Genomic DNA, 13296 nt, shown 5'->3' with positions numbered 1-13296 from the left:
CAAGGGCAGGAACGGGAAGAGGGAGAAAGAGTATTAAGACATCAGGTTACCCCATCCCTAAATCTAAGTTAAAAAGCGATGGAATCATAGAACGGTTGTGAGGGATCATCCAGTTCCAACCCTGCTGCTCCGGGCAGGGACACCTTACACCAGACCAGGCCGCTCAGGGCCCCCTCCAGCCTGGCCTTGAATCACCTCTCCGTGTGTCCTACGGGCCTTCTGCCCTGCCCAAGGCTGCAGCCGCCGCCGCCCCCGCCACCCCCGGGCTTTACCACACTAGCCGCGCCCCGGCCCTCACACAGCCCTCACCGTCCCCCGCCATTACCACCGTGCCGCAGGGCACATCGGGACTTGTAGTCCTCGCTGGCGGGGATCGCCCTCCCGCTCCGGCTGGCTGGGGAGGAAGACGAACTACAACTCCCAGCACTTCCCGCGCACCACGCCGCGCCAGCGCGGTGCTGCGGGAGCCCCGCCCCGCCCGGCCGCCGGTCGATCGGCGGCGGGAGGAGGAGCAGGAGCGGGGTGCCTGTGGCCGCCGGCCCGGCCCGGGTCCTCTCGGCTCCCCCCGGCCGCGCGATGTGGCAGAGCATCGGGCTGACACTGCTGGTGATCGTGGCCACGCTGGCCTGCGTGCTGCTCTTCATGCTGTGCGGTGAGTGCCGGGGCGCGAGGGGACGGCTGCTGGCCCCGCTGCGGCGGCCGGTGCTGTTGCTCCCCGCACGCCCTCGCACCGCCGCGGCGGGCTCGCAATCCGTGGTGGTTCCTCTTGGCTCGGATTGATGAGGGAAGTGAAAGGGCACCGTGCCCCGGCGTGTGGGGGAGTGTGTGTAGTGTGCAGCGCCCTCTTCGCTTTGTTCCCGAGTCGTTTCCAGCCTTGATATGCTCCCAGAGCCTTACTTCGGTGTCTAATTCGGTGTTTCCTCTGAAACGGAGGGCTTTTTTTAGTGATGAGACTCCTGAGCAGTCACCTTGTGCTTCTTACATGCACGGGTCTGAAATGCCACTGAGTGCAAGAAGTACAGTCGGGACTGGCATCCCTCAGCGTCTGACATCTGTTTGCTAGAATTGATTGAAGACAGCTCTTAGGTTTTTTTCTTATGCAGATCGAGAGGAGGAGGCTCAGGGGAGGCCTCATCGCCCTCTACAACCACCTGACATGAGGTTGTAGTGAGGTGCATCTACTGTGCCTGCAGTGAGAGGCCCAGGGGAAATGGCCTTAAGCTGAGAGGGGGGAGATTCAGATTAGATTTGAGAAAATGTTTTTTCACTGTTAGGGTGGTCGGGCATTGGAATATGTTGCACAGGGAAGTGGTGGAGTCACCATCTCTGGAGGTGTTCAAGAGGTGTCTGGATGTGGCACTGGGTAATGGTTTAGTGATTTAGGGGTTACAGTGGCAGTGCTGGGTGAATGGTTGGACTACATGATCTTAAAGGTCTCTTCCCCTTGATGATTCATCCAAGGCTTGCCTTTTTTTTTTTTTATATATGCAGAAAGAAGGGTTTTTTCAATGGGAGGCATGACTTGCAGGTCTGTTGGAGTTCTTGGAAGGAATCAGCCGTGCAGTGTGTGAATGTTGCGGCTAGAGCTTGGAGCTCCCCAAACAAACAAAATAACACCAGCAAATTCAAACTATGCCATAATATGTGATGAGAGGCTTGTGAGATTTACAACCCCACCTGGCTCCTTGGTGCCAGGCGGGTTTACAAGTGGTTTCTGAAAAACTGAGGGAACAAAGTGAAGACTGATGTTTAATAGTTTAGAAACTGCTAATTGTTGTCAAAATGACAAAGCATTGAGAAAAGATTTTGCCTTATCAAGGGACTGGACAGTGAAATGGGAAGTGAAGTCCAGTATTAACATGTGTGAAGTAATGGACATAGTGTGAAATGTATACACATGTAATTTAAATGGAGAAATATACTGAAATCAAACTGAGTTGTTATTATCCCAAAGAAAGGATTAACTGAAGTAATTGCAAGGATTTCTCCAAAATATCTGTGTAATGCTTTATAGCAAGCAAATCAAACATTAGAAGCCTAAAATAGAAGAGAAAATGTCATTATGCTGCTATAGGAATCGTCCATATGTGTGTGTCTCACACAGTGTATCTTCTTGTTAAAGTGTATTACCTCATTAAAAAAAATGAAATCCTAGTTTCTTTTTAAAAAGATAGGGTTTGCTTAGCAATTCTGTGTTGAGAGCTGAGAAATTATTTCAGCATGAAGAAACTCTAAACAGGTTAGGTCTGTCAAGCCTGGAAAATAGATGACTGGAGACTGGATGATGGCTATACCACCGAGTAGCATGTCAAAGGTGAAGTGGGAAGCATTGTGAAATGTCATCATTGCAGAGGAGTTGGAGTACATGAAGTTAAATGGTCAAGCAACAGGCTGAAAACAAAAAGTTTTCTTTTACACAATGGGGAAATCATTTACAAGCTCATTAACAAGGAGTATTTTGGATGCTGAAACTTCTGTCCTTTAAAGTTCATGGAAGAAAGGTCAACATCTTGGTCATTATCTTGGGTGAGGAAATCTGTGAAATACTGATAACTGGAACTGCAAGGCTATACTTTCCTTGGTTGTGTGCTCTTTTCCTGCATGTCCTATGCTGTCTGTTGTTACAGACTAAACAGTGACCTAAGTCGATATTTATTCAAGTTTTTCTACCCTCATTAGGCGTTGACTGGCCACTTTTCAACTTCTAGAAGATGCAGTGCAGTACTTGCTAGGGTTTTTATATTTTTAAAGTATGCATACAAGATCTTTACTTATTGTCTTGCTGAAAGAGTTTTGCAACATGCAGTTCAAACTCAAAAACAAGGATCATTTTCTCCAGGTCTTTCTGCTTTTGTCTGTATATGACAAATGGAATTGAAATGCTAAGCATGAACTTTGGCTGCTAACATCACCATTTGCCTAGTGCTTTCTTGCTTAAAGAGAGCAGAAGTAATTAATAACTTTATTTTTAAGTGGCTTGTAAATACTTAACAGTTTGGAGTTACATGTTGGACATTCATCTTGAATTCCATGAGTACTTTGCTTTGAATCCTTCATTGTATTTTACTTTAATCAGTGTCAGAGCTTATAAAATAATTGCTAAAAGTCACCTATATTTTAGATGTACTGAACACAGGAAGCTGACACATTCATTGGGTTTTTCGGGGAGGAATTTGAACTGTTACCCTGTTAGAAGTGACTCAATAGGATTTGATAGTGATTTATAGTATTTGTAATTATTTTTCCATCACACAGCATTTATTAATTAATTAATATTGGTTATGCCACTTATACTTCTCTTGCCATGGAAAATATTCAAGGAAAACAATGCCAAGACCACTACTGGAAAAAAAGCTGAGTACAAGCTACTTTGAATTTAATTGTTTATCTGTGCTGGTGATAGGCAGTTTCCCAATCCCTAGGAAGCCTGTAAAGAATAGAGACCTGTAGGTGAGAAGGTGGAGAAGAAGCTGCCCAAGTGCTGTGTGTGACAGGATATGAGTAAATGCTAGCCAGTGAGACATACAAATTAATGGACAAATCTGACATAGGAAAGGCTGGATATAATCTGGAGTAAGCTTGATCTGATGATGAGAATATTTTCCAGCCATCTGACAAGAGGTATTGAAACAGCCTAATGAGAGGAACTTACAGGGCCGAGAACATAAAGACCTGGGACTTGGATTTTGAGTGGCTCATAAAAGGCTTCATGGTGTGATTGCGTGCTGAGAGTAATAGATTTAAATATCTAGGAGACATTCTAGGATCATGTGGATTTCTGCTGCCCATCCACATATGGTGTGATAAGTGCTATCAAAACTTAAATAATGAGAAAAACATTCACTTTACTATTTTTTCAAAGTGAAAAGATAAAATTCAGAGCACAAATTATCAGAAGTTATTTTGACTTGTTCTTCAGCAATGTGAATTAGGCATTTATGACTATAAATGTACTTTGAATAAATGACCTCATTTCTTTTAAACATGTTTGGATGCTGGCAACTGCTACTTTCAGTGTTGATCTGAATTAGTTGGGAAGCACGGGAGGCTTGCAGCTAGCATTTGTAAACTGATCACATCTGACATAGAAACCATTGAGGTACTGTAAACACAGCAAATTTTCAGTTGCTCTTTTAAAACTGGGACTAAGATAACTTCCTTCCACTTCTTTTATTCCCACCTTTGTCTGATTTTCTTTTTCTGGTGGTCTTACTGCTGCTTTTGTGTATCCCACGTACCTCTGAGATGGGAGGAACTTGTGCATAGTCAAAGATATAGGATAAAATAAAATACCAGCCAAGGTGAGCTCTAGTACTGATTACCTCTGTGTATTTGTTTTATTTTCCCAGAGTAGTAATGCATGGAGCCAAGTAAAATTGCCAAAGTGCTTTCACTGGAACAGATGGAAATGTTCATCTCATTTGGCAAAAGAGGCTAATGAAATGCGGTTTGAGAGGTACAACCTTAAAATAAAAATCATGTAACTCTAAGTGCTGAAATGAATGTGTGGTTCACTTCACAAGTCTGAATTCAGTTGCAGATGGGAAAACATTTCAGCCTGCAATTCTGCCTGAATAACTTTTCTTTAATGCTTTGTTTAAACAGTTTTGTAGCTATCTTCAATGAACGATTCTTGTAAGTACCTCAACAGATGAGTAAAGTCATGCTTGATTAGACAACTTATAAAGAGAAAATATCCTTTAATTTGAAGTTGAGTTTTGAAACTGTTATAAATGGGAGATGAGAAAAGAACAAGTTTCCTTTTGCTCAGTCAGCAAGTGGTAGTGATGCATTAAATCGGAGCTGATTTAAGGAGCTGTGCAGAGCCAAGCACCATGTCACCTAATGTCCTCTGTTATTCCAGTGTCAGAGCAGTGCTTCCTTCAGTCTGGTCCTCTCCATAGCAAAGCTGTCCCCTAGGGCAGTATACTTGTGCTGCACTGTTTCAGAGATGTGGTTGAAGTGTGTTGTGTTGTTGTTGTGTGTGGTGTTGCAGAAGTTGTTTGACACAGAGCTTGGAGTAGAACCCTGTTCTCCCAAATCTCAGATTAGCATCTGAAGCTCCATGCTCATTTTTTTTGCAGCTGTAGCTACTTAGGATTTTCTGTGATGGACACTTAAGCATTTGAATATAGGCAACGTTCACCATGGTGATACCCCAGTTCTAAATTAGTTTCCATGTTCTGGCGTGATAGCATCCTATTTTGAAATCAGTAGGGACACAAAAGTAAAACGATCTTGCGAGACTGCACAGGAATTCCACAGCAGGTTCAGAACTGGAAGTCAGATCTTCTCTGTGTTGTGCAGTTACTGCATCACCATCCTTCCTTTCTTGGTTTCATTTGTATTTCACATAAGAAAAATCAAGCTGCTTTTCCCCAGCACTCCATATTAACCCTGGGGTTTTTCTTCTGTTTGCTTTTCCTGATTCAAACGGAAGAGGAAAATGTGCTCCAGTAAAGAAAACTGTTAGCTGTTGCATACAAGCCAGTGAAAGGTGAATGAAATAGATGGGCCTGAGACTTGTAATCCCTCACTTTTGGAGTGGGAGTAACATTGTAGTTGGATCGCTGTTTCTTTCCCCTTTACAAAGAATGAAGAGCTGGTGTGGGAAGTAGCGGAAAAAGTAGTTTTAATGAAATCTACTCAAATCATAAAATCTGTTTAACATCTGAATTGCATGGATGTTACATAGATCTGCTGTGAGTTAGTCAAAGGCTTTGACTCACAGTCCCATCTTCATAAACACGTTGCATTGTGATTTATAAGAGGGGGGTTGACATACTGATGGCACAGTACCAAATCTGGCTTAAATGTCTTTGCATGGCATCTGGCTGTGTAATTTTTAAGTGAGATGGTGGCTCCCAGCTTTTAGTGAGTACTAAACTCTGCAAGGCTGGGAGCTGCTGTTTTGCCTCTCTGCAAAACACTGGTACATTAGATTTTGTAACATTGGTTTCAAGTATCTGCTACATCAAGAGCTGGATCCCCTGCTTTGCACTGCGCTAATGTATGTTTGGTCTGGCTTACTGCTTTGAGGGGCAACTTCTTTCACCAGTTAGTGTAGAAATATTATGTACTATAGTCTGCATGTCATCACTGCTTGTTTGCTGAAGGCGTGTTATGGGTGTGCTGTTTGGCTTCCACAGGCTCAATCAAGCTAAGGATGATTTTAAAAGGTAAATCAAATAGCTGAAGAAAGTAAAGCAAGTAGTGAAAGACTGATTCTAATCAAATGTTTTGTGTGTGGTGAAGCTAAACCAGTAGGACTTCTTTGAGAGCAGCTTACCTGAACAAAGTGGAAGTGTTAGAGATGCAAACCAATGGTGTCAGTTACCTGTCCAGGAAGAGCTCTACAGCAAAAACCTGCGAAACTAAACTGAGCTACATACAGACAAGAATGCATAGAAATGCCCATTTTCCTTGGATTTTTGTGTGTATTTTAAATTAGTTTACAATTATTTTCTTTTTCTAAAAACACTGCTATGTAACATACAGTTCTTCAGTATGGCACAGTGCCAGGTGTTACCATTTTACAGTGTTCTTAAAAGAATGTGAAATTAATAGAAAATGCGTTGTCTTCTGATTCAGAGGTAACTCAGTAGTGTGAATCTGCCTCCAGGCTTTGTGTCTGTGTGTGTGGTTTTATTTAATGATGTATTTAGTTGATATTGTTGCTGGAGAGATTTTTTCTTACCTGGAATGACTTGTTCTTTTGTAGTCTGGTTACTTCCAAGGAAATTCTTATTTATTTAGTAACAGTGAGGTGACAGGGAGGCTCAGCTGAAGAGGCGATCTTAACCTGATTCGGACAGGTGTGTTTGTTTTAGGGATTTTTGTTGGGGTTTTTTTTTTTTTTCCAACCTTCCATCCAAGCTGGCAAGGTAACTAGAGCAAGTGAAAGAAAGAAATCTTTCTACTTTGATTATTTTATACCTAATAAAGGTCTCTGGTACAGACTAGGAGACCTTGTGCAGTTCTTGAAATTCTCGTTTTCAAGCCTGGTCGCCCTCCAACTATTATCTTTGGCTAAGCCTGTTGTAATTTTCTTTTCAACCCGCTGCACCGTGGTTTGTTTCACCTGCCTGTTACCACTGGTCTGTTTGTTTGGCTGCTAGAACCAGTCTCGTTGGCTGATTATTTACACTGTCTTGTTTGTAGTCTGGAGCTAGAGCTCCGGAGTCTGTTTATGGTACTCGGGGTTTTGGGTACTTAGACCATTCTGCTCTGCTCTCTAACTCAGACCAAACACTGAAAAGAAATTAGTGTTGTTTTTCTTGAGAGTGTGACTGAACTTTGTATGGTCTTTAGTATTTCCCCAACACACACCCTGTAGTTATTCTGGGTGTTAAGTAGCCTGTTTGCAGTGATAGAGGAAGCATGTGGTTCACTTTATTTAGCTTAAGTTAAAATACCTACCTTAATGGAATATTTATTTACGCCAAATATACTCAAGTCATGCTTCTGTAAAGTCCCCTAAAACACTTCTGGGAATGCCCTGAATATTTTTGGCTCATCCTCCTCCCTTCCTTCCTCCCTCCCTCCTCTGGAAGTAATGCCCCTTGATAATTCACTTTGCAGGTGAGGATTTTAAACAGCCAAATAAAATGCAACTCCAAGAAAAAATTTGTGCCTGAGAGTTCCCCCACCATGTGTTTAAATGAATTTAATAAAATGTATTTCTCATGTACTTCTAACTCAAGTGTCTCAAACTTTGTCAACAAATTGGGGAGTTGAAGACATTTTTAAACACCTTGTAATATTTTGCACTTTCTTGCAAGTGTCTTGTATTTACTTGAAATATTTCATGCATCTTTTTCCTTGTGAACTAGAAATGAGCATAGCTTTTGGAAATCTAATTATTTCTAATGATGTTTATAACTACAAGAAAAATGAATTGGTTAAAGGTCTCCAGAATGCACAAAGCATTGAAGGTCTCAGAGACTTGAAATACCTTTCAGTAGAAGCAACTTTCAGAGAGCTGCTACCTCAATTTTTACTTTTAGTTCTGAAAGAAAAGAGAAGCCAAACCCAGCCATCTACCATCCATTTTTTTTTTCCTAGGTGCAAGGGAATGTAATACGTTTGCGGGACATCAGATTCAGTTTAGTCACAAGTCATTTAAGGGTTTAGGCGTTCATGGGAAAGGAAATACTTGTGTAAACTCAAGGAATTAATTTAGATCATAAAATGTTGTCATATAAAAGCTTTCCTTCAACTTTCCTCAGGAGCAGAGAAGTTACTGAAATTAAAAAACTGCAGGGTATGAAAAGTATTCCAGGAAGGAGGAGAAGGGTAGGCTCTTGTTTTTGTCATAAGCAATAGATTGCCTATATTGACTCATATTACAAGAGGAAGAAATACAGAGTTGCTGTGGTTATATAAGTGTTACCTGTTTATTAGTTATTTATTAGTCTTTCTCTCCCCTTTCTAATATGTCCGTTATCCCTTCTCAGAAGTCTGCTTCTGCTGGCAGCTGTGTAATTGGGAGGACAGTTTTCCCTAGCTCTGTAAAATAGGGCTCCTAATATCTGAATAGGTCAGCAGTATAGGCTTGAATAGCTGGCAAAACCTTCTGAACAGAGAATGGGACTATTAATATGTAGCTCTGTGCAGGCCAGATGGGTATTGGTGTTTGCAAATGATGGTTGTATAGCATTTGTTTTCAAAAAGCTGTTTAAATTTTGCTCCACTTAACTGTATTTCACAGAGAAGTTGTATTCCTGTTTGGTGGGTTCTTTCAAAATAAAAAGCAGATATAAATATATCTAAACCTAAGCCAGAATTTTCAAAGTTTTTTTGTCTACCTGTTACAGAAACACTTAGGCAAGAGAGAGGAGGAGGAGGAGGTGGTTCTTAAGTATTTTTTAAGAGACTTTCTAAAAATGTGGTCATTGCATCTCTCTACTTGCATAATTTTGGAACCTAGAGTATTTTAGCAGTAGATCCGAACATAATTTACCACAGAATGTGAATTTTAATTTAGTGGGATTTGGGCATAGTGAGGGATCTCCTTGAATTTGGGGGATGTGGTCTTTTAGTGAACATAAGGAAGACCTTGTCCATTTCAGAATAGGATTTATTATAAAATATGGTATTAATTTGAAGATCTGAGCAAGTGTGCTTCATAGTAATTATGTAATGCAACTTTTAAAATGTGATTTCTAGAATGGAGTGTTTGCTGAGTGAGGGTGAAAATTCTAGTGCAATCTTTTCACAGTGCCTGTGTAATGAGTCCTGAGTCCTTATTTGAGATACAACCATAGGACTTCTTTCCTCCTGACAACTAAGACCTTCATCTGTGTGATGGTGATCACCCAACTACTTGCTGTGGCAGTTCAATTTGGAAAGTGTAGGGTTTTTCCTGGAGCTTCAATGTTGCTTCTGGATGAGGATGGACTTCATGAAGTTGAATTGGTATTTATAGGACTGTAAAATGTGTTGTGGAGGGCTGTTGGGGTTGGCAAATAGAGGATGGGAGCTGATTTTTCCCTTTTGTGATGTACTTTGCCCAAGAGCTGACGATCGATTTCTATGAAGTAACTAAGCAGTACCTCTTTTCTCTCTCCTGCAGGATGGTATGTGGTCTGGCAATTGTTTTTGTCTAAATTCAAATTCCTGAGAGAATTGATAGGTGATACGGGGTCCCAGCAGGGAGACAACGAGCCTTCAGAAACTGAAGCTGAACAGGAAACTCCACCCTCACCTCAGAGAGGGAGACAGAAATCGGCTCGGCAGCGAAGGGCACCTACAGAAGACACGACTTAAAATACTCCACTGAATGTCTGAGTAACTGAATGGTTAATACCTCTGCACTGTGTCCTCAGTGGTGTGATCGTACTGACAAACTGACCTAAGAGGTAACATTGATCCCTGTGGACCTTTACTTCTGAGCTACCAATGGATGATGCTGCTGCAGTAGAGGTTCAGGGAGGGCTTCAGCAGCAAGTCATAGAATACTGGAAGAATGGAGAGGTGGAGAGAAATCTCCATTACAAAAATGCTGAGTTCCTGTATCTCCTATCTCAGCATGCAGCTGAAGAACAGGTCCTGGACCATAGGCTTAGCCTTTGCATTAGTCTGAACATAGTACACACTTCAGACTTAAAATAGATTATAAATTATTTTTTCTTTACAGCACTGTAACTACATATAGTGAAATTGAGTTTTATTTCCTTAGGTGTATATGAATATATATATTTTTTCAACCTTGAGAAAGCATGTGAACTCAAAAATCAGTTGAAAGAATATCCTGCTTTAGAATATATTCTAAAGTGAGATTTTAGTTAAGTTCTTGTATATATAAAAAGTATAAAGGAAATATGAAAAATCATATTAGATGCACATGATTTGGAGGTTTTTATTATCTCCTCTTTTGTTAAAAAAGAAGGAGGTGTAAAGAAAGCAATCAGGTGGCAAGACCTGTTTTCTTGGTTTTTGTATATAAGAAGGGTTACAGGTTAAACAGTCCTGCTAGGCTTCTGAATGTTTTTCCTGAACCTTTTACTCCAAGTCCAGCCTGTGTTGGAGATGGGAAGGTGCCTGGGTTATGCACTACTCACTGTTTGGTATTCTGAAGTGTCATTTTTGGTATTTGGATACTAAGCACTTCTCTAGCTCTCCTTGTACACCTTTGCATCAGGTATTTGGTATCTGACATAACTTTTTTCCTGGAAGCAGTTAAGGCTCTCTTACCAGTTTGTCAGCCATCACTGGGACGCTCCGACGGTGTTCCAGCAGGGAATTTGGTACCTCACGTTTGATGGAGGACTTACGGATTTTTACCAGTAATCAGCAGTTGCTCTGGTTTTCTCTGAGAATGAGTTATACAGCTATTTTGACATTGCACTTCAGAATGAAGAGCTCCACTTCTGTTTATCTAGCAGCTCTGAAGATTGATGCATGAGGTTTTGGAAAGAGGAGAAACAAGCATGTACCACCTCTGATGTGTGTATGAGAAAGAACTACCAGCAGGTCTCATCTTGAACAGCTTCAGTTTTCTCTCAAAGTTTGGATATGTGGTAGTGTTTGGATCATTGTTCTGTGTATAAAAACTTAATCAGGACTATAAAATTGGTCTTGTATTTTCAGTTGTTAAGAAGTTCAAACCTATGGCTTCCAAATTGTGGTTTGGTTCAATTATATGGCAAAAAGCAGCAGCATTTAGGTTTTTCATCAAGTACGCCTACATCTGGGAAAAGAGCACTCATTTAGTGCCTTTATGTTTTAATTTGTCAGCTGTGAATAGTGTTCAAAATCCAGTGAGGGGCATTCACTTGTTAAAATCGTTTGAATGTTTCAGTATTAAAATATATAAGATAAGATCAGCCCTGACTTTCCTTTGGAGTCTAAAAGACTTTGTTTTATTTGCTAGCATAGATGTATTAAGCATAAGGTTACATTTTGAAGCATGATCAGGCAGTGCTATGCACATACTGTGTAAACACATACTGAAATACTGATAGTCTCCTCCTCTGTCCTGTGTGCTGGCAAGGGAATGTCTAATGATGGTTGATTGGGTTTTTTTGTTGGTTTTTTTTTTAATTAGTAAGATTCCCATTTATTCAAACAGAGCAAAAGCAATCAGATTCTGTTCCCTGCTGCTTTCAGTTTGCCTCACACAACTTAATGTCACAGTTTTCTTGTGTAGTTCTGTCTTGTCACATGGTGAGACTTCCAGTCTAGCAGTGCTAATCAAGTACTGGTACATTTTTCTTAAGAAATTAGCATCTTTGTCTTAAGCTTTGCTGATATAGATTTACAAATAAAGATACTTATTCTGTACTGACATAGGGTATTGACACTCCATTGCACTTCACTTTACCTAGACTTTAGTGCACAGAAGACAGCAAAAGGCTGATGCCTATGCTGTCCCTGGTTAAGAAACAGTAACATAGTCCCTGCTTCTAGGAGCTGTGAAGAAGTGTGAAGTTATGACAATATACATAGCTAGTTCAGGGTAGCTCTGAAGGTTGCTGAAGACTCTGGAGCAAGATAATGAAGGAGAAATCTGTGTGGGTTTGAATGCAGACACTGATAAAATATGCAATAAGATGGACGTGGAACGTCTGGGTATCTCATCTGCTCTAGCCAAATGACTTCCTTCTCCCTTCTTTGCTGTCGGTAGGTGTACATTTCACTCCCCAAAGTTATTTTCAGTCTCTTTCTTCTTTAAAACAGTAGCTGATGCTAATTTTTTAATGTTGTGACACAGCTGCCAATAATGCTGTCTGCCTAGTGTATAGCTTTAATGATCTTATTAGTAGCAGGCCAAAGGTATATTATATAATGTGGTTTGGAAGAATTTTGGAATGCTAATGTCTTCTGTCGATGTATAATTTTTCTTGAAGGAAACTGTAGTGAAATCTTTGTACAGGGCACTTCATGCAAACGTGTAAGAGCGAAGCTGTGTGTGTGGGATGCGTACTTGTGATAAGACCTGGGTTGTGATTGCTGGCAGTCCAATATACTCATGTCTTCAGGTGTTCTTACCAATGTTCTTCTGAAACTTTAGTGGTGGGTAAGCACTTAACTTTGAATTGACCCATCCAAGTCTGAAACCTTATGAAGGCAACAGGTTACACAGTTGGTCTTGTTTTGTTTAGCGGGATCTGTTTTTAAAACTATTGCCTTATTGTTGCAGCCGTTATCTTGAATGTATTTTGGGTTCTTATTTTAAATATAGTCATATCATCTTTGTTGCAGGGGCTGTGTAACTTTGAATAAGCAGTAATTTCCTGTGTTGTATATGACAGTGCTGCAATTTGTGATCAACTTGCTGCTTAATATCAGGTTTTACACTGAACTAGACCTGTGTATGTCCTTCTGTTTCGTTTGGAAATGACCAGCATAAAGAATTTGTTCAGTGTAGTCATTTGCTTCATCAGTGTTATGAAACTGTACCTAAAGCTTCTGTGGTTGTCTGTTTTCATCATTAACTGTTCTTTTAACTGACTGCACAGATGAAAAATAAAGTAACAAGACTTGATATGAATACTTGACCTGAGTGATTTTCTGGCTGTTTTTTTGAATGGGATTTTGTCTGTAGAATTAGACTGCTTGTTTGAGCAGTGAAACACTACAAAAGACTTGTAAAAAATCACATTCTAGTTGGTGTAGTACCTGCAGATGACTTCATTGTAAAGGGCAGGTTAGTGTATATCTTCTAGAGCAGTTGTTAGTAAAGGTCTTTTTTCTGCCTTATACCTTGAAAGTTGTAATTTCATTTTAGCAACTAAAAAACCCAAAACAAACAACAAACCCCAAAAAATCAAACCACCTCCCCACTCTGCTTTT

The 13296-nt window shown here is 40.6% G+C and overlaps 1 protein-coding gene across 1 annotated transcript; it reads left to right on the top strand.

Moving 5' to 3' along the window:
• The first annotated feature begins 463 nt into the window (after window positions 1-463).
• Window positions 464-13001, top strand: SMIM13 (small integral membrane protein 13). The gene is made up of 2 exons (XM_042049189.1): window positions 464-652; window positions 9575-13001. The coding sequence occupies exons 1-2, from the start codon at window positions 577-579 to the stop codon at window positions 9766-9768; spliced, it is 270 nt and encodes an 89-aa protein (XP_041905123.1). The 5' UTR covers window positions 464-576; the 3' UTR covers window positions 9769-13001.
• Window positions 13002-13296: the final 295 nt, after the last annotated feature.

The sequence above is a fragment of the Corvus kubaryi genome, unplaced genomic scaffold (genome assembly GCF_017639235.1).
Source record: "Corvus kubaryi isolate FWS band 111438036 unplaced genomic scaffold, C.kubaryi_AGA036_p1.0 69, whole genome shotgun sequence".
NCBI lineage: Eukaryota > Metazoa > Chordata > Aves > Passeriformes > Corvidae > Corvus > Corvus kubaryi.
This window is presented reverse-complemented; position numbering and strand designations above follow the sequence as displayed.

Coding starts and splice junctions, on each gene's coding strand:
- SMIM13 (XM_042049189.1), top strand. CDS start 577: ATGTGGCAGAGCATCGGGCTGACACTGCTGGTGATCGTGGCCACGCTG. Junction 653..9,574: donor GCTGCTCTTCATGCTGTGCG/GTGAGTGCCGGG, acceptor TCTCTCCTGCAG/GATGGTATGTGGTCTGGCAA.